The 22,770-nt window shown below is 42.3% G+C and overlaps 2 protein-coding genes across 6 annotated transcripts; one reads left to right on the top strand and one right to left on the bottom strand.

Moving 5' to 3' along the window:
- Positions 1-52: 52 nt before the first annotated feature.
- GMPR2 (guanosine monophosphate reductase 2) lies at positions 53-6,871 on the top strand. Its single transcript, XM_081292126.1, has 11 exons — positions 53-230; positions 567-668; positions 803-922; positions 3,559-3,642; positions 3,816-3,989; positions 4,894-4,975; positions 5,080-5,186; positions 5,365-5,407; positions 6,015-6,174; positions 6,378-6,537; positions 6,734-6,871. The coding sequence occupies exons 2-11, from the start codon at positions 582-584 to the stop codon at positions 6,779-6,781; spliced, it is 1,065 nt and encodes a 354-aa protein (XP_081148252.1). The 5' UTR covers positions 53-230; positions 567-581; the 3' UTR covers positions 6,782-6,871.
- TINF2 (TERF1 interacting nuclear factor 2) lies at positions 5,044-11,280 on the bottom strand. Of its 5 annotated transcripts, none has more exons than XM_081292122.1 (9): positions 9,769-11,280; positions 9,550-9,654; positions 9,358-9,459; positions 9,163-9,270; positions 8,976-9,072; positions 8,145-8,595; positions 7,990-8,057; positions 7,790-7,881; positions 5,044-5,378 (listed from the first exon to the last, which is right to left on the bottom strand). In XM_081292122.1, the coding sequence occupies exons 1-9, from the start codon at positions 9,958-9,960 to the stop codon at positions 5,280-5,282; spliced, it is 1,314 nt and encodes a 437-aa protein (XP_081148248.1). In that variant the 5' UTR covers positions 9,961-11,280; the 3' UTR covers positions 5,044-5,279. The 5 variants fall into 5 exon arrangements, with proteins under 5 accessions (XP_081148248.1, XP_081148249.1, XP_081148251.1 ...); XM_081292123.1 differs by having other exon boundaries at positions 5,222-5,383; positions 9,769-11,277; XM_081292125.1 differs by lacking the exon at positions 5,044-5,378 and adding an exon at positions 6,112-6,246 and having other exon boundaries at positions 9,769-11,275.
- Positions 11,281-22,770: the final 11,490 nt, after the last annotated feature.

The following is a 22,770-nucleotide window of genomic DNA, read 5'->3' as shown; positions in this document are numbered from 1 at the left end:
CTGGAAGTTGTAGTTTCCTGCCGCTCGGATCCAACGGCAACTTCAGTGTGTGAACTCAGTTACCCAGAAGGCCTCGCATGGCCGCTCCCGAAGGTGGAATTCCTCGATTAGTTGTCTTACCGGCAATTAGCGGAACCTGTTGGCGTGACCCCACAAGGCTCAGCGGGGCTGCACGAGTCTAGTAGCTAAGCTAGGGGAGTTTCGGTCAACTGACACCGAGGCAACAGGAAGTGAGTACCCCCATGCAGGAAGTTGATTGAAACCTTCCCATTTCTTCTCCCTAAATCTGACTCCTCATTGCAGGGGTGGGCAGGGAAAGTAGCTGGGTAAAGTGAACACTTCGGTTCACCAACCCAATTCTACCCAACAATCTGTTCTTGAGATGGAAGCATCGAGGCCAGGACGAGTGCCGGCGATCTGCTTCAGGGCCCAAACCTTGCCTTATAACCCGACCTTCCACTATTTAAGCCAGGAGAGATGCACCCTGTCCCAGCCACATCAGGACATTAAGGCCCAAGGGAATATTGATTCAGATTCCTCCTGACTTCCTACCCTCCAATACTCAGATTCCAGACCCCGCCATGCCTCATATCGACAATGACGTGAAACTAGACTTCAAGGATGTTCTTTTGAGGCCAAAACGCAGCACCCTAAAGTCTCGAAGTGAGGTAAGCCAGCTTTAGTATTTCCTCTTTTTTAACCCTAAGCTCCTGGACAGAAGCAGGAGCAAGAAAACTGCCTGGTCCTTGTCCTAATGTGTTTTCCGGATGAATAAAATACTGTTTTCTGTTCACATCTGCAGGTGGATCTCACAAGATCCTTTTCATTTCGGAATTCAAAGCAGATGTACAATGGCGTCCCGATCATTGCTGCTAATATGGATACTGTAGGCACCTTTGAAATGGCCAAGGTTCTTTGTAAGGTAGGTGTCTAGTTGCCTCAATGGCTATAGAAGCGTTTGCATCCCTCTCCCCATTCTCAGTTACCTCTGGCAAATAGCAGTTAGGATGCTCTATTTACTGTTTTCTCCAGTACTAAGGCCCCATTATCTGAGCCGGGCGTGGTGGCGCATGCCTGTATTCCCAGTGGCTTGGGAGGCTGAGACAGGAGAATCTCGAGTTCAAAGCCAGCCTCAGCAACTGCGAGGCGCTAAGCAACTCAGTGAGACACTGTCTCTAAATAAAATACAAAATAGGGCTGGGGAAGTGGCTCAGTGGTGAGTACCCTTGAGTTCAATCCCCAGTACCAAAAATAAATAAGTAAGTAAGTAAGTAAGTAAGGGCTATCTGAACAAGGGAGATTCAGAGTTAAATTTTGCCCTCCTTTTTTTTTTTTTCTGTACCAGCAATTGAACTCAGAGACACATTGTCACTGAGCTACATCCCCAGCCCTTTTTGTTTTTCATTTTGAGAAACTAAGCTTGTCTCACTAAGTTGCTTAGGACCTTGCTAAGTTACTGAAGCTGGTCTCAAATTTGTAATCCTCCTGTCTCAGCCACTCCAGTTTCTGGGATTACAGGTGGGCACCCCTGCACTGGGAAATTTTGCCCCATTTTTCTGATAAATGAACAGAACTTTTTTTCCTTATCTTTATACACCTTACCAACTTTTCCCACCACCCAGGTTACCTGTTTCAATCACAGGCATCCCTTCAAACACACCATTATTCATAACACTCAGCATTCACTGGTTTAGTCTAGAAACTAAATACAGGTTGAACATTCAAAAATTCTTAAATAGAATATTCTAGGGAGAAGCAGCTTATTACTTTTATATCTTCTTTTCTCTTTTTTTTTTTTTCTTCCTTGTAAGTCCTAGGTTCCTGGGAATTTCTGGGATATTCCCCAAATGGAGTGGTTTTTTTTTCTTAAATGCAGGTTGTTCACTTTGAAAATGGAAGACACTGCTCCTGTCAGTAGTATTACCTGCCTCTGTACTTGTTAGCTGAGAAGGTTACCTGGACACTTTGAGAATACAAGCACTCTACTGGTCAATCCACGTAACCATAGTTGATGGATTTTATTGCTGATTGTGGTTCTGTTAGCCTTAAAGAATCCATCTTCCTATTTCAAATTGCTGTCTCTTTGTGGAATGTCTGTTTTTATTTCTCCTGAGATTGATAGTTATGCAGTTTTATTATTTTTGTTGCCTTTCTAACTCATCTGCTTAGGAATCCTGCTGTTACCCATAGTCTGCTTTCCCTGACCAGTAGACTTGGGGAATGGTAAATCTGACTGGAGATTTAACCAGCATGCTGTAATACATGAACCTTGTTGGAGAATGTCTTAATACTTTATATTGAGACTGGCTTTTCAGTATTGCTGATGAGTACTGAAGTCAGATTTTAGAGACAGAGCCAAGTTTCCTAATAATTATGAAAAGGTCAGATGCAAGCAAACATATTTTCCTAGATTATGTTATATATTAGATGTATTCATGCCACACTAGGCCACTGCATCTCCAAGGCATGTTGACCTCCTAGAGCAACTTAATCAACATATTAACAGTGTTGCTGAGAAGGTAGAATTTAATACCAGATTTTAGCTAGATGGTATTGATGATCATCTCTAAGTATAGCACTTTCTGCTGCTAGCTGATACATGACTTCCTTGCATTTCTGGTGCATTGCAAGATTTGTGCTGTCTCATGTCTGTTTGCATGTTTGCACTTTAAAGCACAAACACTGTGTACAGTGGTTTTTGTTTTGTTTTGTTTCTCTCAGTATCTGGGATTGAACCCAAGGGTCATGCTGTATCATTGAAATACATTTAAAAAAAATTTTTTTGAGACAGGGTTTCACCAAGTTGCCCAGGCTGACCTTGCACTTGTGATCCTACTGAGTCAGTCTCCCAAGTAGCTGGGATTACAGGCATGAGCCTGGCCACGGTGGCTTTTGAATGGCTTTCTCAAAGTACTGGGACATCGTCATTTGTTGAGCTAGAGAATATAAACCTGATAAGTCATTGTCTTACAACTTGGTTGACTGAAATAGACTTTTCTTGTCTACGTCCCCATCAAAGAATACTTGTCCTTACTCCTAAAGAAATAAAGGATGGTATGGCCCCTTAACAGCTCCACTAAGCTTAAGGCTTTACTTTTTGTGGGCATCTGTACTCACTGAATTACTGCTGGCAAGTGAATCAGAAGATACTAAAGACAGATTTAGTACTAGAGTACTTAGGAGGGGGGACTGCGTAAGCGCAGACAATCACTGGCTCCATCTAGCCTCTTCATGGTTCCTACGTATCTGCTACTTGTCCCCTTACACCAAGAGCTTGTCTTTCTCACCTTTTAGGTCAAAAGCAATGTATATGCTAGCTGGTGAAATCCAGATGACTCAGTACTTTAACAGGAATAATTAAATACTAGTTTCATGTTGAAAAAGCCCTACTGGAATTTGTAGGGATAATAATGGTCGAACTCAAATCCCAGCTCAGCCAAGAACTTGTTTTCCTTCCAAACTCCAATTGTTTTTTTCTCTCAGAAGAGTATAAAGATCTATTTTTAGAGAAAAAGATCCTGATAATGTTTTCTCCTTTCTGAATGCTTCTCTTCCCAGTTCTCCCTCTTCACTGCTGTCCATAAACATTACAGTCTTCATCAGTGGCAAGAGTTTGCTGGCCAGAATCCTGATTGTCTTCAGGTAACACTGGGCCCCTCTTGCTCCCTTCCTTGTCCGTTTTTCAGGGAACCATTTTTGGCTGCCAGGAACCAACCCTCACCCTTTACCCCTTTGGTCACTAGATCATCTCTGATAATATAATGTCACAGGCTAGTCTAATACTTCTCATGTCAATGACCGTGTTTCTTCTACAGTATCTGGCTGCCAGTTCAGGGACAGGCTCTTTTGACTTTGAGCAACTGGAACAGATCCTGGAAGCTATTCCCCAGGTGAAATATATATGCCTAGATGTGGCAAATGGCTACTCTGAACACTTTGTTGAATTTGTAAAGGATGTACGGAAGCGCTTCCCTCAACACACCATCATGGTATGTTTTTATTATCCTGGTTGTTACCTTCCTCTCTTTTTCTTAACACTTCATTTTGTTACATCAATTCATTTTTCTGTTACATTATGCTATTTCTAGTCCACATAACATTACTGGGTGATTGATTATACCATGATTCCAAGTCTAAAATGTTTATTAGCAGTGCAATATCTCCAATCCTTGATTTAGTTTTTGTAAATCCAGTGTCCTTGATATCACTCACAAAACCATGATGGAACATGTATGCATTGTACATTACTCTGGTACATATACATCTGCCCATTGAAATGGACAATCACATAAAAGGTATCACATGAAATAATGTTTAATTTTTTTACAAGCTTGTGGAGGGGATGACAAGAACCCATTTCTTTCATAGCATTGAAGGTCTCTGCTGACCATCAAAAGCAAATACAGTTGGGAGGAGTATTTAGCCTACATTACCATGTCTTCCCCTTTCCCTGAAACCAGAGAGGTTCTATGACAGAACAGGGTATGTTGGAGATAAATCTACTCTTAAGTCAGATCTGAGTTTGATCTAGTAATTTCTTTTGCTTCACTGAACACTTCTTCATGCCATCTCACTTCTCCCCTGTGGGTCATACCACCTTGCTGCCTGAGATAGTAAAGTGCATCCTGGACCCTGGCTTTACCCTCATTTCAACAGTGACACCAGTTTCTACCATTGCTCCCTATCTAGCTAGCTTAGTATAGAGAGCAGGGTCCTTTGAAGTAGCTAGTGTAGAAGCCCTCAGAGGTCCCAACATAGGGAACCTAGGTATCCTTTCTTTGTATTAGTCTCTCATAATATGAAGTCATAGTCCAGGCATGACATCTAAGAGCAAATAAGCTTGTGTCCATTTCTGACCATAAGGATGTTCTTATTTTGACTGCTCTGTCCCAGGCAGGGAATGTGGTAACAGGAGAGATGGTGGAAGAGTTGATCCTCTCTGGGGCTGACATCATCAAAGTGGGAATTGGGCCAGGTAAGCTATTTCATTGAGGCCAATTCACAGAGTGAATTCACTCTCACCTTCAGTGGCAAATTCACAGAGTGAATTCATTCTCACCTTTGGCATGTTCTTCCTAGGCTCTGTGTGTACAACCCGGAAGAAAACTGGAGTGGGGTATCCACAGCTCAGTGCAGTGATGGAGTGTGCAGATGCTGCTCATGGCCTCAAAGGCCACATCATTTCAGTAAGGCCCAAAGTCTTAGGGTATGAGGCTGCCAACAGGTTTTCTGCAGTATGGAGGCTCTAGTAGATATGGGTCAGGACTCTTGAGTGCATGTCAGTTTTGAAGTGGACTGTTGGGACATTGCTGAGAGCGCTTGGAAAATCCATGCTGTCTCTTCACTGTGCTCTTTATTTTGCAGGATGGAGGTTGCAGCTGCCCTGGGGATGTGGCCAAAGCTTTTGGTAAGCAGTTAGGGAGGGCACAGAAGAAGAATCCTGTAGAAGAGGATATATTACCTCTCAGGATCTAGGGTCAGGGTAGGAGAGACTCAGGAAGCCAGATTCTCTCATAATATGAAGTAGTGACCCTGAAGCCTGTGGTGTCACCTGGGGTAAGCCAGCAGGGGAAATCCTGAGACTAATTTAGATGCTCCAAGTGTGAGCCAGGGCCATCTGTAAATTCCTGAGCCACTGACTCTGAAGAATGGGACTATAAGCCTGCATTTTCAGTTTTTCTTCACATTAAAATGAGACTACTATTCTTGGGACACATGATGTTTTACTCAGATGGGAGCAACAAAACAAAACAAAATAATGAGAAGACAATGAAAGCACAAGTTGGGCAGGGAATCTCCAAAGGCTATTTTTAAAATCTTGAGGAAATCAGGCCTAGAGGAATAAACTAGGTTAAAGCAGGCCTTTGTGGATATGGGTCAGAGAGAAAAACAGTGCTGGGAAGATGCTGGAGACATTGTCGGGACTGAGAATTTGGCATGAGTTGCTTTTGAAGGGGGGCCATGTGGGCATCTTGGCCAGAGGAATATCTTTCCTACCTCTTTGATTTTGGCAGGGGCAGGGGCTGACTTTGTGATGCTCGGTGGCATGCTGGCTGGGCACAGTGAGTCAGGTGGTGAGCTCATCGAGAGGGATGGCAAGAAGTACAAACTCTTCTATGGAATGAGTTCTGAAATGGCCATGAAGAAGTATGCTGGTGGCGTGGCAGAGTACAGGTATGTGTGGAGGACCAGAAGCTGAGGGTTCTTGGAGAATGTGACTGCATAGTATGGTGGCAGAGCTCATGGCTGCTGGAAAATGGATGATATAATTCTTAGGAGGAAAAATGGTGACATGGTGTTAAATGTTAGAGACAGAAGAGTCATTGAGCTTAAGGAATCTAGAATAAGAAGGTAATAACTTTTTTTCCTATTTCAAGGGCCTCAGAGGGAAAGACAGTAGAAGTCCCCTTTAAAGGGGATGTGGAGCATACCATTCGTGACATCCTAGGAGGGATCCGATCTACATGCACCTATGTGGGAGCAGCTAAGCTAAAGGAGTTGAGCCGGAGAACTACTTTCATCCGAGTCACCCAGCAGGTGAATCCAATCTTCAGTGATGCACACTAGACCTGAGCATTTCTGCCCGCTCAAGGCACCAATACTTCGCAACAGGGTCTCCCAAATGGGTTTCTCACCCATTCTAACTACTGTGGCAGTGCATTTAACAGTTCCCATTGTCTTCCTCCTGAGAGCTCCTGTAATAACGCTATACTTCTCTGTTTGTACACACAAGATGCCCAGAGCACTTACTGGGGAGGAAGTGAGGAAGAATACAGTCTGAAAATGAAGTAAGATAATCAAATGGGTATCTGGGGACCCAGCATCCTGAAGATGAAAAGATACTGATTAAATCATAAATGTTCTATATGGCCTTGGTCTGGATGGGGCAGGCTTTTGGAATTATGTCTTATTAATCAGCTTCATTAAATGAGATCTTTAAATATCTAAAAAGCTCAGAAGTTTTTATATATTTGAGATAACTCAATAAAAAGAGGTCTCACTAACTATAAAAGAGATGCTAAGGCTTTCTGCACAAGGCTGACATCTGGGTGTTGCTCCAAAGTAGGAAGGTAGTGATTAGCATTGACCCAGTGGTATTAAAGACAGTAAGTATTATTGCCACGAAGTGTTTCCATTCTAGCACCACCACCCCCAGGTGAATTGGCAGCATGAGAGTTTATAAAATATATTCCAGCGTTAGGCATATATTTTCAGAACAATAAAAAGACATTTCTCTTCCAGGCTGTCAACTTCTGGGCACATCTGAATAACACTTTCTAAGGGAAGTTAAATGGTAGGGATTCTTCCAGCTCTAGAAACCTGGTTCTATGTCTAAGAAATGACATCCACTGACCTACAGAAGTCCTTCCTCACATCAAGACAGTGTTGTAACAAATATAAAGTTTAATTATCAAGCATCACAAAGTTTTTAGTAATGTAGTCAGACAATCCAAATCTGGTTTCCACTTCATTCCCACTAAACTGCCTAAAGACCGAGGAGGAAGAGGGCATTCCAGTGCTATCACAAGGGTCTAGAGCTGCCTAGGTGGTCACAGGAAGCAGTGGGCACCATATTGGGGCCAGAAGTGGGGAGATATTCACAGAAGGTAGGAATCAGAGTGTCAAACTTTGTCTTCTGATAGTTTTCCAGAGACTCCTACAGAGAAGGGAGCAGGAGATCCTATTGTCGAAAAACCATTCCCTAAATCCTCCGTATTCTGAAGCACGTGGATTTTTCAGGCTTGTTCTGCCCATCCTTTTCCCTAGCTTTCTGCTCCTTCCTACTCACCTTTCCTTCTCTCTGGCTATTTTCTTCCTCATCAGAGTCCAAAACCAAGTCTCCTATGGTAATGACAGAGCTGCACAGAGATGGGGAACACACTGGAGGAAGGAAACCAGAATCAAAATACTCCTTCTAGGTGAACAAAGTTTCTGAAAAGTATCTAAGAAAACAGACTGTCTAAGCAAAACCTGACTCAGCTTACCTACCTGGATTCTTGGCCCTAGGAGGTGATAATGATAGTCTCAGTGGGTCAATATAGCAATCCAAGCAATTCCTGAGGTAGAAGCAAGCAAAGAACAGTGTGAAAGAAAAGCAAGTAAACAGTGTGGTCCTACTAGGAAGAAGCAAAGCTAACACTCACTCTTTTTGCTCTGAGGCAGATAAGTCAGGAGGGTTCTCCTTTAGAGCACTTTCCCCCAGGATCTGAGATGGACTCTTAGACTTCCCCGTGATGGCTGTTCTTGTGCCCACAGCATCTGATGGGTCTACTGTACGAATTCCGTGCTCTTCCCTGCTGTCAGATTTAGATATGACCTGGGTTGGTGTGCCCAAATTTCTAAAGGGGAACAGCATGACCATTGGGCGCTCCTTATGGCCTTCCCTAGCAGATGTCCATTGGGACCGGGTTCTTCGCTGGCCCAGAGGAGCCAAATTGAAGTGGTGGCCTGCCAAACGTTCTGGGTGCTTCCTTGAAGCTGGTCCCTGAGGGCCAGGCTTGGCTTTTGGCAGAGGACTACGGGGTGCTAGTGCCTGTTGCAGAGGAGGATTTTGTTCCATCTCTGTCAGGTTCACTGAATCAGAAACAGAGCACTCTGAAAGAGAAAATGAGGCTTCTTATAAAGAGAATAGATACCTGGGCATGGTGGCACATACCTGTAATTCCTGCAACCTAGAAGGCTGAGGCAGGAAGATCACCAGTTCAAGGCCAGCCTCAGCAACTTGATGAGGCCCTAAGTAATTTTGTGAAGCCCTGTCCCAAAATTTTAAAAAGGGCTGCAGACGTAGCTCAGTGGTTAAGCACCCCTGGGTTCACTACCAGTACCAGAAAAAAATGAATAATAGATAGTAACAGATTAATTTGCTCAGGTTCCTTATGCTTCAGGCCCACCTAACTTCAAGTTGACTGACTCAAAATATGTCATACTAAACACCACATCCACAAATAGCTAGTTATCCCAGGTGGTACTAATACCTGGAAGTGGCCACCCCATGTCCACACCATATTGGCTCAAGGCAACAGAAGAGGTGATAGAAACTCCAGGCTGCATCCAACTCAGCACATCCTGAAGCTGTGGGCAGGAAAAGAGGCATAAAAAGCAGTCCTTGATACAATAATCCCACCCCACACTCTGTCCTTAAGTGTTTTGCTCCAACAAAACCTGCTGTGTCTGCACTGAAGGCAGTGCTTTTTCCAGCTGACACATGTATTCAAAAAACAGCTTTTCCATAGCATCCAGAAAGGGTTCCCCATACTCTTGTTTAAGTTCCTACAGTGGAGAAAGACAAGCAGGTCAGAAAAGGATTACAGAAAATAGGAACAACCACCTAACAGCCTCCAAACTACCCAGTCTCACCTGCAGCTTTGAAGCCAAATCTACAGGGACCTCTGACAGCTGCTTCACCTGCTGGCAAAAAGTCTCCTGTGCCTCCAAAATCTTCCTCAGATCCTGCTTTGTCTGTTGATAGGAAAGGCAGAGAAGTTGAGGGCAACAAGGGCAACTTTTAAGTGCAACTGGGGTTAGGGCTTGTTTGCAAGATTTACTCACAGCTTTAGGGTCCCTCACTACAAGTCCAGATTCTGGGAAGTGGTGATTCAGGGCATTCAGGACCTGGGGCCAAGGCCGGCCCTGAAGGATCAGCTCCACCACCACCTGCACGATACTAAGCTCAGAATACCCACTCGGGGCAAACCACTCTTTTCCAACTGGTATCTCCCCTGTCCCCCAACCTTCGGCCCTCTCAGGTCTTCCGTTCCGCCCCAATACCTTGGCCTTTAGGCCCATACAAAGGCGTTCATGGTGCCGGTAGCGAACCAAGCCTGGAGCAGCAGCGCGCAGGGATCCCAAAAATTCTAGTACTCTCGGAAAGTGCTCCACGCTGCGTTGGCGCACTACTTGCCAGCTGACTGCCGCTGCGAAGCGCAAAGTAGCGGGGCCGGCCCCCGGAGGCGTGGCCATGGCCCCGTCTCCGCCCCAGGGCTGTTCCTTCAGGCTTCTTCCACCTTGGAGAGACTTCCCGACCCCTCCTGGAGGCGGGTTTCCGGGGGACCTCTGATTCGGCTCTTTCGTGGTGCGCCAGATACGCTGCGATCTGACTCAATTCTCTTCTATAGGTCGCCAGAATTCTGGGGGCTTCTCCTAGCTCAGGATGGAGCCTGAATGGAGGAGCAGGGCGTCTCCAATGGTACCAGGATCACTCAGCTTTAAGCGCCACCGCTATCTGGAACTCGAAGGTACCTCACTTCCGGCTCTGAGACTAGTTTCCCTTGCCCCGGAAAAGGATGGTAAAAGGGAACCAATGGTCTGCCAGACAGGGAAGTGTGACGTCGCGTCATAAGGCCGCGCCCCCGCAGGTCCGGCCTCTCTCAGGCTCCGCCCCCCGGCTGCTAGTGCTTTAGTTGGCTGCTGAGACTTCTGTGACCGTTCCTCGCCCCTCAGGGCCTTCCCAGTTCCCGCTTCTTTTCGCAGAACCTACTGAAAAGTCGTGTCACTTCCGAGGCCCGACTTTCTAATTCGGAGATCATGCAATCTTCTCTGTCCATTATTTTCGTTCGTTGAAATGACAAGTGCTTAAATCTCAGTCCTCAACTAGCACCTGCGAAACCTTCCCCAGCGACATGCTGCTTCCAGTAAGAATTTAGCCAAACAGAAGAGGGCGCTCGCCTTTAAGAACTGGGCACAGTGGCGGACGTCTGTAATCTTGGGACTCCGGGAGGCTGAGGCAGAAGAATCACAAATTTGAGGCCAGCCTCGGCAATTTAGTGAGACCCTGTCTCAAAATAAATGATAAAAGGTATAGGAATAGTGTATTACTTGTTAAGCACCCCTGGTTCAATCCGCGGTACCGGAAAAAAATACGAGCCGTAATTGGTTGCACCTGTAATTCTAGCTACTCTGGAGGCCAAGGCTGGAGGATCACAAATTCGAGGCCAGAGAGCATGGGCAACTCAATTAGCAAGACCTTGTCTTAAAAGGGCTGCGTGTAGAGCAGTGGTAGAGTGCCCCTGGGTTCAATTCCAAGTTCTGCAAAAGTTAAAGTGGCATCAGATTGTTAACTGGTCTTCTCTTCATGGTGGGGTTATATGCAGTATTTTGTGCTTTTCTGTTTCTTCTGTATCTAGTTATAAAATTTAAAAATAATTTCCTTTCAGATTTTTGTTGAGTACTTAACTTGAGTCAGTCCCTTATTGAATTGACTATTTTCTTGGGTACAGGAAATTCTAGTCATCTCCCATTTTTACTTCACTTATTCCTTCTCTACCATTCCTTTATGTAGACTTGAATTTCTGACCTACATAATTTTCATTCTAATTCATTTCTTCTAACATATCTTGCAAGACAGGTCTAATGGTAATACATTTCCTCAACTTTTTTTTGGAAAGTATAATTTTTTGGATACAGAACTCAAGATTTGGTGAGTTTTGAAATTTTTCTTCAACACTGCAAATGTTTCACTCCTTTTCTGCTTTCATGGTTTCTGAATGGAAGGCCAATGTAATTCTTATCCTTACTCTTCTGTAGATAAGTTTCCCCAGCCTATTCCCATCCCTTACTCTCTTTCTTTCCTCTTTTTTTTTTTTTTTGTCTTTGAGTTTCTGCAATGTGGATATGATATGCCTATATGATGGTAGTGGTTCTGTTTTGTGTTTGTTTGTTTGACATTTATCCTGGATGCTGTTCTGTGAGCCTCCTGAATCTATTTTTGGTATCATTAATTTTGGGAAATTCTCAGCCATATTGTTTCAAACATTTTTTTTCTGTTTTTCTCTGCTATTCTCATTAGTGTATGCCACACTTTTTGTGATTATCCCACAATGCATGGATATTCTGTTCTTCTTAAATTATTTTCCCTCTGCATTTCAGCTTTGGGAATTCTTCAGGCTGACTCTTTCCTCAGCTGTGTCCACTCTATTAAAAAGCCCATCAAAGGCATTTTTAATTTCTATTACAGTTTTTTTTTTATTTCTAGCATTTCCTTTTGGTTCTTTTAAAAAAATTTTTTTATAGTTGGGCATAATACCTTTATTTGTTTATTTTTATGTGGTGCTGAAGATTGAACCCAGCACCTCACATGTGCTAGGAAAGTGCTCTACCACTGAGCCATAATCCCAGCCCCTCCTTTTGGTTCTTTTTAGAATTTCCCGTGCTCTGTTTACATTACCCTTCTGTTCTTGCATGTTGTCCACTTTTTCCATTAGAGCCAGGGCATATTGACTATAGTTTAAATTCTCGGTCTGATAATTCCAGTATCTCTTCTATATCTGAGTCTGATTCTTATGTTTGCTATGTCTATTCAAATGGGTGTTGTTGTTTGTCTTTTAGTCTGCCATGTCATTTTGGTGGTGGTGGTGTTTTGTTTTGTTTTTTTTTTTTGTGGAAAGTCAAGTGTTTTATGTTTATCTGCCTAGGGGTTAGGCTATGTTTATTGTTAGTTGTAGATGTTAGGAGCTAAAATTTCTTCCAGCATCCTTGTCATTGACTCCCCTGTTGTCTTTGGTAGTCCCAAGAGACTTATTAAATAAGGTCCAAGATGTGCAGTTCTTTTGCATTCCCCTATTATTACACAGAGCTCTATTGGTGTTAAAGTATGGAGAGGGGAACATTCTAGAATCCTATAATTAGGTTTCAGTTTCTTAGAGCCTGTGCCTGGGGCTGTGACTTTCACAAATGCTTCTCAGTCCCTGACACCCCCCATTTCCTACTGCCCCAAACAGGTCAAACAGGAACGCTAGAGCTGAAGTTGCATGTTTCCCTTCCTCATGTGAAATGCTAGGAGGCTACAGCAGGGATTTCCCTTTTCCCAGATGAATTGGGCTCTCTTTATGTCCTAAGTTAGTAAGACTAAGTTTCTCTTGAGGACAAACCTTGTTAAAAATAGAATGTTCTTAATGTACTTCAAAATGGCCACTTTTGGCCAGACATGGTGGCTCATGCCTCTAATCCCAGCAATTTGAAAGGCTGAAGAAGGAGAATTGAAAGTTCAAGGACAGCTCTGCAATTTCGCAAGACCCTGTCTCAAAATTAAAATTAAAGTAATTTTTTTAAAGGCCATTTTCTTTCTCCCCCTGCCAGAAGTCCAATGAGCATTTTCTTTAGTCTTTACTGTGAGAACCTGGTAAATTTCTTGAGGTAAAACTCATAGATTCATGGGGACCCCCCTTAAGAAGGGGACCCCCTGGAGTTTTTAACTCTCAAATTTGTCTGCACTGAGCCTCTAGCTATTTGTCAATTACAGTTTAATTTTTCTAACCCTGGTACTGGTTTCCATAGAAGCTTCTGCTCCTGGGCTTTTGCTGGTAAATTGGAATTCTCTGTATCTACCTGTTTATCTCTAATTTGGGGACAGCAGTTTGCTTTGTGTCTGCAGTTCTCTGACAGATCCAGGAAGAATATTGAATTTTCAGTTTGTTCAGCTTTTTCCTTCTTGTGAGGATGGGAGTGAGGACTTCCAAGTTTCTTATGTGACAGACTAAGTACTAGAAGCCATTAACTTTCTTTTTATGATCTGTTCTGGGTTCTGTAATCTGTGCAGGACACTTCCCTTCATAGCACCATGAGTCAGAAAACCCAGGCCACCCTCAACTCTGTCCTTCCTTCTCTTCAAATCTAATTCATCATCAAATCTAATCAGTTCTATTTTCTACATAACCATCAAACCCACCCTCGTTTTTTCATTCTGACTTCTGTTCTACTTCACTTTCTCCTGCCTTTTTCTCCGAGAGGACTCTACTCACTTCATTTCCATACCAACCCTTCCAATTTCTTTTTTTTTTTTTTTTCCTACCAATTTTTTTCCATGTTGTTTTCACCACAATTCTGGGCAAATGCAAAACTGATTATATCACCCCTAACTATCATCCCTCACTTTGAGAAGAAAGTCTAAACCGTTAAAATATGACAAGATTCTGTATATGGGGCTGGGGTTGTGGCTCAGTGGTAGAGCGCTCACCTCACACGTGAGAGATCCTGGTTCGATCCTCAGCACCACATAAAAATAAATAAACAAAATAAAGATATTGTGTCTATGTATAACTAAAAAATATTAAAAATTATAACCACATAAAGTATAATATTAAAAAAAGATTTTGTATATGTGTGTGTGTGTGTGTGAGATGCTGGCAAACTCCAGACCTCAGATGTGCTAAGCAAGATCTCTGCCACTGAGCCATACCCCATTCCTAGCAAAAGAATTTTTAATGATCTGGCCGAAGCTTACTTCTTCAAGCATATCCCTTGCCCTTTGTACTCACTATACTATTTGCATTTTTGAAACATACTGTGTTGTCTCACCTTTCTGTGCTTGGCACATGCTGTCTGATTCTTTTGTGCTCTACCTCATGAGCTTAACTTCTGGTTTATCTGATAATCACCTTCATGAAGCTCTTCTGGATCAGCTCAGGCAGAATTCGCTATTCTCTGGGTCTCAACCTCTATGCATCCCTGTACCACCATACAGAATAAAGTTAGTTCTTCGTGCAGAACTTCTTTTTTAAAAAAATATTTTTTTAGTTGTAGTTGGACACAGTACCTTTATTTTATTTATTTATTTTTATGTGTTGCTGAGGATCTAACCTGGGGCCTCGCACGTGCCAGGCGAGCACTCTACTGCAGAGCCACAACCCCAGCCCCTCAGAACTTATTTCATAAGGTTTAAATGAATGAATAAATACAGAGTTTGTAATCCCAGAGCCTGGCTCCTAGTAAGTGCCATGTACACTTTCCTGTTATTCTTTGGTTTCTACAGGAGATTGGTTCCAAGAACCCCATGAAGCATCTGTAGATGCTCAAGTCCCTTATGTAGAATCTCATAGTATTTGCATATTACCACACATTGTCTTGTATACTTTAAATCATTTCTAGATTATTTATAATATCAAACACAATTTAAATACCATGTAAGTAGTTGTTATGCTGTATTGTTTAGGGAATAATAACAAGAAATAAAGTCTGTATGTGTGTAGTGCATACTTTTTTTCCAATATTTTTTATCTTTGGTCATTTAAATCTATGGATTTAAATCTGTGAGACTGCAGATATAGAATGGTATTGACTGTGATTAGAATGTTTGCATGTCTCTTACTCCCACTGGGCAGGAACGTTCCGAGGAAGGGGTTTGCTTCTTTCTTTTACATGTTATGTACTAGTGCCACTTGTGGCACTTTGTTCATGTGTTTACAGCTAGTAGGAGCAGCTTCACTCTCATACTTCTTCCTCCCCTTTGGAGCCTTTTATCTTCCAAGATTTCTTAACTCAAAGATTCAAGAAGATTTGTAACCAGAACTCAGAATATATCAGGTACATGGTCTCAGAGCTACTGCTGACCCTAGAAGAGTGTAGGCAGGGACAGCTCAGGAAGTAAAGCCATCAGAGCCAGGCATGGTGGTGCACTCCTATACTCCCAGCAACTTGGTAGTTTGAGGCTGAAGAATTGCAAGTTCAAAAGCAGCCTCAGCAACTTAGCAAGACCATGTCTCAAAAATAAGATAAAAAGGGCTGGGGAGGGGGCTGGGGTTGGCTCAGTGGTAGAGCGCTCGCCTAGCATGCGAGAGGCCCGCGGGTTTGATCCTCAGCACCACATAAAATTAAATAAAATAAAGGTATTGTTACCAACTACAACTAAAAATATATATATATATAAAGGTCTGGGGATATAGCTCAGTGGTAGAATGCCCCTAGATTCAATCCTCAGTACCAAAAAAAGAAGAAAGAAAAGAAAAAAGAGCTGAGAAGAAAAATAGGAGGTTATTAGTTTCAATCTTTACTGTACATTGGAGTCAAACCCTAGTGTTCTGGGCCTCTGCTACAGGGATCCTGATAACATGAAATCTATGCTGGGGCCCAAACAACTGAATTATTAACTAATAACTATTTTAGATGATTGTAATGGAAGATGTTTAGAGACTACCCTAACATGAGAGGACAGTTTCATTCAAATCAAAGCCACAATTCTCCAAAGTCACCTGTTTTAGCCTTTTGTTGCTGGGACAAATTATCTGAGAAGATCAACTTAAAATAAGAAAGATTTATTTTGGCACATGGTTTCAGAGGTTTCAGTCCATGATCATTTTTCTCATCACTTTTTGCCTTGGGAAAGGCAGAACATCAAGGTGGGGAGCACATGATAGATCAGAGTTGCTCACCTTATGGCAACCAGGAACCAAAGAGAGAGAATAAGGAGGGAGTCAGGAACAAGATATACCCTTCCAGGGCATGTCTCCAGTGACCTACTTCTTCCACCTGGGCCCTACCTCCTACAGTTTCCACTACCTTCCAATAGTCTAATCATTTATGAACCCACTAGTGGATTAAACAGTTAATGAGATGAGAGCCCTCATGATTTAATCACTTCCCCAAATCCCCGCTTCTGAACATTGCTTCATTTGGGACCAGGCCTTTGGGGGACATTCTAGAATCACACTATAATGTAACCCAAAGGAAAATCTCCTCACAAAGGAGTACTAGTTCTGAGTCTCTGAGCCTCACCATCCCTTGCAGTTTCCTCTTTGATGAGTAGTCCCTGTACTCAGTGGATGACCCTATCAGTCAGTCCTGCTTCACAAGCCAAGAATCCTGGGGGCTTGTCTTTACTGTTTTGTTTTGTTTTTTAAGTTTTTCTTTCTCAGACTGTAAGCTTCATAGGAGAGGAACCAGTGTTGTCCTATGTTCCTCCTCTCTACCTTCCACCCATCCTTCCCCAAGCTCTGTCAATTTTGCCTCCTAGGTTTTTTATTTTCAAGCTTTCTTCCCTTGGCTTCAGCACCACCATTCTAACTCAAACTCTAGCCCTACCTGACTCCATCCTTGACACTATAGGCAGAGTATTCTATCCAAACCACACAATCTGGTCATGTCACCTTTGATCCCTTAAGTCTTTCGGAGGCTTCCTGTAGCTATTGGGCAGACCAAATCCTTAATGTGGCCACTGAGACCCCACAGGGCTTGGACCTGTTGTCCCTGCTTCACTGCTTCCACTCTGCCCTGTACTCTCTTCATTTTAGCTACACTCTCCTTTTAGCCTTGTTTAATCCTTCCACCTCGGGTTCTTTGTACCAGCTTTCCTGTTTGCCTGAAGTGATTTCCCTTCTCTCTATCTAACTAATGTCCTCTTGTCCCTTCTCTTTGTCTAGCTAATACTCTCCTGTCCTCTTGTTAGGTAAAACTTTCCTAACCACCACCACCAGTCTAGGTCATACACCTTTACTGTAAACTTCAGAGTCACGTACTCTCCCTGGTCTTTTGCAGTTTTTCAGTTTTTCTCAGACTGTAAGCTTCATAGGAGAGGAACCAGTGTTATCTTGTGTTCCAGCACTTAGTTCACTGCTTGGCATGTACCATCAAATATTGTTAAGCCAGTGGAGGATGTGTCCATTATCCACCTCCATGGCTGGACGTTGGCCTTCAGGGTCTCCTTCAAAACTCTGGTCCAACTATGGACAAAAATTCCTTTCCAGGATGACCTTAGAACAACTAAACTAGCCATTATTTTAAAAGAACTTTATTAAAAACAAAATGTAACCACTGTAGTCTAATTTTGAGTCACATCTTATGAATTTATAAGTCACATATTATAAATTTTTGCTTTTAAATTTACAGTTAGCTCTACATGACTTATTATCTGGAAAATAAAATCTTTCTTTTGATTTTTCCACCTCTCCCAGAATTTAAGAACTCCAGCCAAAGAGGCAGTCCTTTCAGCTTCCACGCTCACCAGGACAGTCCTGCTGTCCACCCTGTGACTTCCATCTACTCAGAGTATTCTTAGAAAATCAACCTCAAGGGCTGATGCTTGAGCTCTATGGATTTCATACCTACAATCAGACATTGGTCCTTGGGTGAAGGGGTGCAGCAGCTTCCAGCATCGATCACAGACTTTTCCAAATCAGACCTACCCACACAAGGTGCAAGGCACATCCACTCTGGAGATTAAGCCCAGGGGCACTTTACCACTGAGTTACATCCCCAGCCCTTTTTATTTTATTTATTTATTTATTTATTTGTCTTTCTTGGTACTGGTGATTTAACTCAAGGGTACTTTACCATGGAGCCACATCCCATACTTTGAGACAGGGTCTCACTAAGTTGTTTAGGGCCTTGCTAAGTTGCTTATGGTGACCTGGAACTTGTGATCCTCCTGCCTCAGCTTCCAAAGTTGCTGGGATTACAGGTGTGCACCTCCATGCTTGACTGACTTGTTGCTTTTAAGTTGTAAGTAACAAATACATATTGTGCACCTATATGCTAGTCCCTGTTCTAGGTACTGGGACCATGGGTGTGAATAAGACAGATAAGATCTCAGTTCTTTAAAGCTTATGTTTTAGAGAAAGGAGAATCTAATACATAACCAAATAAGCAAATTAATGTTAAACAATAAGTGCTATTTAGGGCACAAAATAACATAGGATGATATGCTAAGAGATTGGGGAGCAGGAAAGCTAACCAGATTGAATAGTCGGGGACCTCCTCAAGGAGACAATATTTAAACTGACAGGGAGGGTTAGCCATAGGTCTGAGGGAAGAGAAGTCCTTCAGAAAGAAGAGCAGGGACCAATTCTAAGCTCCAAGGTTGGAGAATTTGAGAAGTTCAAGGACCACATAGCTGAAGCAGAGGGAGCTAGGAGTACATGTTGCAGACAAGGATGGAGAGGTCTGCAGGAGCCCAGCAAGTCAGAGTGGGACTTTGAATTATTCCAAAAGTAATGGAAAGGCATTGGAAAGTTTTTTCACAGGAAAGACGCAGGTTTTAATTTACAGTTTAGGAAGATTGTTGATTGTGTAGAAATTAGATAATATTCAGGAAAAATGTGGAAACCTACTAGGCATGGCAGTTCCATAGGGAGAGAGCTTGGTACAATATAACTGGAGAAAATGAAGATTCAGATGTATTTTGGAGGTGGAATTAATAAGGTTTGCTGATAGATAAAGATTAGAGGGGAACTACCCCATTCACAATATCCTCAAAAAAAAAAAAAACAACTTGGGAATCAACTTAACAAAAGAGGTAAAAGATCTATACAATGAAAAGAACCCTAAAGAGAAATAGAAGAAGACCTTAGAAGATGGAAAGATCTACCTTGCTCATGGATAGGCAAAATTAATATTTTTAAAATGACCATACTACCAAAAGCACTATACAGGTTCAATGCAATTCTGATCAAAATCCCAATGGCATTCCTCATAGAAATAGAAAAAGCAATCATGAAATTCATCTGGGAAAAATAAGAGACCCAGAATAGCTAAAGAAATTCTAAGTAGGAAGAGTGAAACAGGTGGTATCGTTATACCAGACCTTAAACTATACTACAGAGCAATAGTAACAAAAACAGCATGGTAGTGGCACCAAAACAGGCTGGTAGACCAATGGTACAGAATAGAGGACACAGAGACTAACCCACAAAATTACAACTACCTTTTATTAGACAAAGGTGCCAAAAGCATGCACTGGAGAAAGGATAGCATCTTCAACAAATGGTGCTGGGAGAACTGGAAATCCATATGCAAAAAAATGAAATTGAATCCCTATCTCTCACCATGCACAAAAGTTAACTCAAAATGGATCAAGGATTTAGGGATTAAACTAGAGACTCTACGTGTAATAGAAGAAATAGTAGGCCCTAATTTCCATCACATGGGGCTAGGCCCCAACTTCCTTAATAAGATGCTTATAGCACAAGAATTAAAATCAAGAATCAACAAATGGGATTGACTCAAACTGAAAAGTTTTTTCTCAGCAAAAGAAGTAATATGTGAGGTGAATAGGGAGCCTACATCCTAGGAACAAATTTTTACCCCTCACACATCAGATAGAGCTCTAATCTCTAGGGTATATAAAGAGCTCAACAACATAAGTACCAAAAGAAAAAAAAAATCCAATTAATAAATGGGCCAAGGACCTGAATAGACACTTCTCAGAAGAGGATATACAATCAATCAACAAATATACGAAAAAATGATCATCATCTCTAGCAATCAGAGAAATGAAAATTAAAACTCCTCTAAGATACCATCTCACTCCAGTAAGAGTGGCAGCCATTATGAAGACAAACAACAACAAGTGCTGGTGAGGGTTCGGGGGAAAAAGGTACACTCATACACTGCTGGTGGGACTGCAAATTGGTGCAGCCAATTTGGAAAGCAGTATGGAGATTCCTTAGAAAGCTGGGAATGGAACCACCATTTGACCCAGCTATTCCTCTTCTCGGACTATACCCAAAGGACCTAAAAATAGCATACTACAGGGACACAGCCACATCAATGTTTATAGCAGCCCAATTCACAATAGCTAAACTGTGGAACCAATCTAGATGTCCTTCAGTGGATGAATGAATAAAAAAAATGTGGCATTTATACACAATGGAATATTACTCAGCAATAAAAAAGAATAAGATCATGGCATTTGCAGGGAAATGGATGGCATTAGAGAAGATTATGCTAAATGAAGTTAGCCAATCCCCAAAAAACAAATGCCGAATGTCTTCTCTGATATAAAGGGGGTGACTCAAAATGGGGTTGGGAGGGAGAGTAAGAGAGGAAGATTACCTCTAAATAGGGAATAGGGGTGGGAGGGAAAGGGAGGGAGAAAGGGAATAGCATGGATGGTGGAATGAGACCCTCATCATTATACAAAATACATGTATGAAGATATGAAAAAAATTTAAAAATTTTTTAAAAATTAAAAATTTGTTACAGTAACAAAAAAAGTAATAAAAGGGGAAAAGATTTGACTTGTAAATTTGGGGCTTGAACAACTGAGTCATTAGAACACCATTGAGATAGGAGAAAACTAGGGGAAGAACAATTTGAAGTAGAATTAAGAGCTATGTGGACCACTTTCAGTTTGAGATAGAATATAGGCTGTGACTCCAGTTCTAGTCTAGACTGCTAAATGATTTTTGACACATTACCTAACTTATTTGCCTCGGTTTCTTTATCTGTGGAATGTGAATAATAATATATCTTACTTGATGAGGTTATTGTAAAGATTATATGACTTATATATATAGATTAGTACCTACATTCTTATTTCTCAGCAAGTATTTAATGGACATATCTATTACCAATGTCCATAGATATAGGAGAATAAATCAGACAAAAATCACTACTCCTGTGGAATTTATATTTTAGTTGGGGAATGGGAGATGCAATAAACATGCATGATTAAATTATTTATTGTGTTAGATGGGGATAAATGCTTTGGGGGGGGATGGTAGTAAGAGGGGAGGGGTCTGCATTCTAAAATGGGATGGCTATAGAAGGCCTTACTAAGGTAGCAATCTTAAAGGAAAGACCCTAAAGCAGGGGAGGGCACTGGCTATACTTATATATGGAGAAGAGTGTCCCAGGTAAGGGAAATGACATGAGGTGGGAGGAGGCCTAAGGCTCCAGAAACACCAAGAGAGGTGGAACAAGTGACAGGATGAGGTGACATCAGAAGAGAAGTTGGGCCATTCTTGCAGGACCCTGAGGGTTTCAGGGAGGTTTCTGGCTGCTGATCTGCACAAGGTGAGGAACCACTGAGGGAGGTGAGTGGATCAGTGACATGACCTCACCGATATAAAAGCACCCCTCTGACTGCCAAGCTGAGAATAGACAGGATAGGGGAAGGCCAGTGAACAGGCTGGTGTGATTTTCCAAGTCAGGGATGATGGAGGCTTGGAGTATGATGGATAGACCCAGAAAAGAGAATTTGATAATGCATTTGATAATGCAAAGAATTAAACATATAGAATGTCAGATGGTAATATAAGCTATGGGGGAGGATAAAGCATGAAGATGGATAGGGAGTGTGGAGGATACTGCAATTTAAAAGTAGGATGTAAGGAAGACATAACCAAGATGGTTATGGCTAAGACTTAAAGGAAATGAGGAAGCAAGCCATAGATATCTTGGGAAGAACATCTCATACAGAGGATATGGCTGCTCAGGGGCCCTGAAGCAGGCCTAGCACTGAAGGGAAACAAAAGGACCAGTAGCCTGGGGTAGACTGAGCCTGGAGGAAAGAAAGCAGGAACAGACCATTATAAGGACTCTAGCTTTGGGTGAAGCCAGTAGAAGGTTTTGAGCAGAGGATTGACATGATCAGATTCACCTGCTCTTTCTGGCTACTGTGTGATAAGTGGAGTATGAAAGAGCAAGTGTGGAAGCTAGAGGGATAATTGAGAACCTGAGGTAGTGATCCAGGTGAGAGATGAAGGCAGCTCTGGCAGGTGGACATTGTAGGGGTAAATGAAGCAGTCAGATTTTGGACTCATGCGTGGAAGACAGAACCATCAAGATTTGCTGACAGAATGGATGTGGGATATGAGAAAAAGAAAGGAATCAAGAATAACTCCAAGATCTTGAACCCAAGAAGTTTGGAAAAGTTGGAGCTGCAGCCTCTGAGGAGGGTATGTTGGAGGGAGGCCATGTTACACGTGAAGTGTCTATCAGGCATCCATACAGATGTTGAGAAGGTGGTAGATGTGTAAGTTTCAGGGGGTTTGAAGAAAAGAGTAGGGTTGGTGATACATGGTTTTTAAAAATCACTAGATGAGTCCGGCATTATGGTGCATGCCTGTAATCGTAGCTGCTACGGAGGCTGAGGCAGGAAGATTGAAATTTCAAGGCCAGCCTCAGCAACTTAGTGAGACCCTGTCTCAAAATAAAAAATATAAAAAGGGCTGGGAATGTAGCTCAGTGATAAAGTTCCCCTGTGTTCAATTCCTGGTACCAAAAATAAAAATTCTAAAAACCATAAGTCTAGCTGAGATCATGTAGGCAGATGTAGTTGGA

The sequence above is a fragment of the Spermophilus citellus genome (genome assembly GCF_964194105.1).
Source record: "Spermophilus citellus genome assembly, chromosome: 4".
NCBI classification, from domain to species: domain Eukaryota; kingdom Metazoa; phylum Chordata; class Mammalia; order Rodentia; family Sciuridae; genus Spermophilus; species Spermophilus citellus.
Note: the sequence above shows the minus strand (reverse complement) of the source record. Positions and strands in the feature narration are given on the sequence as shown.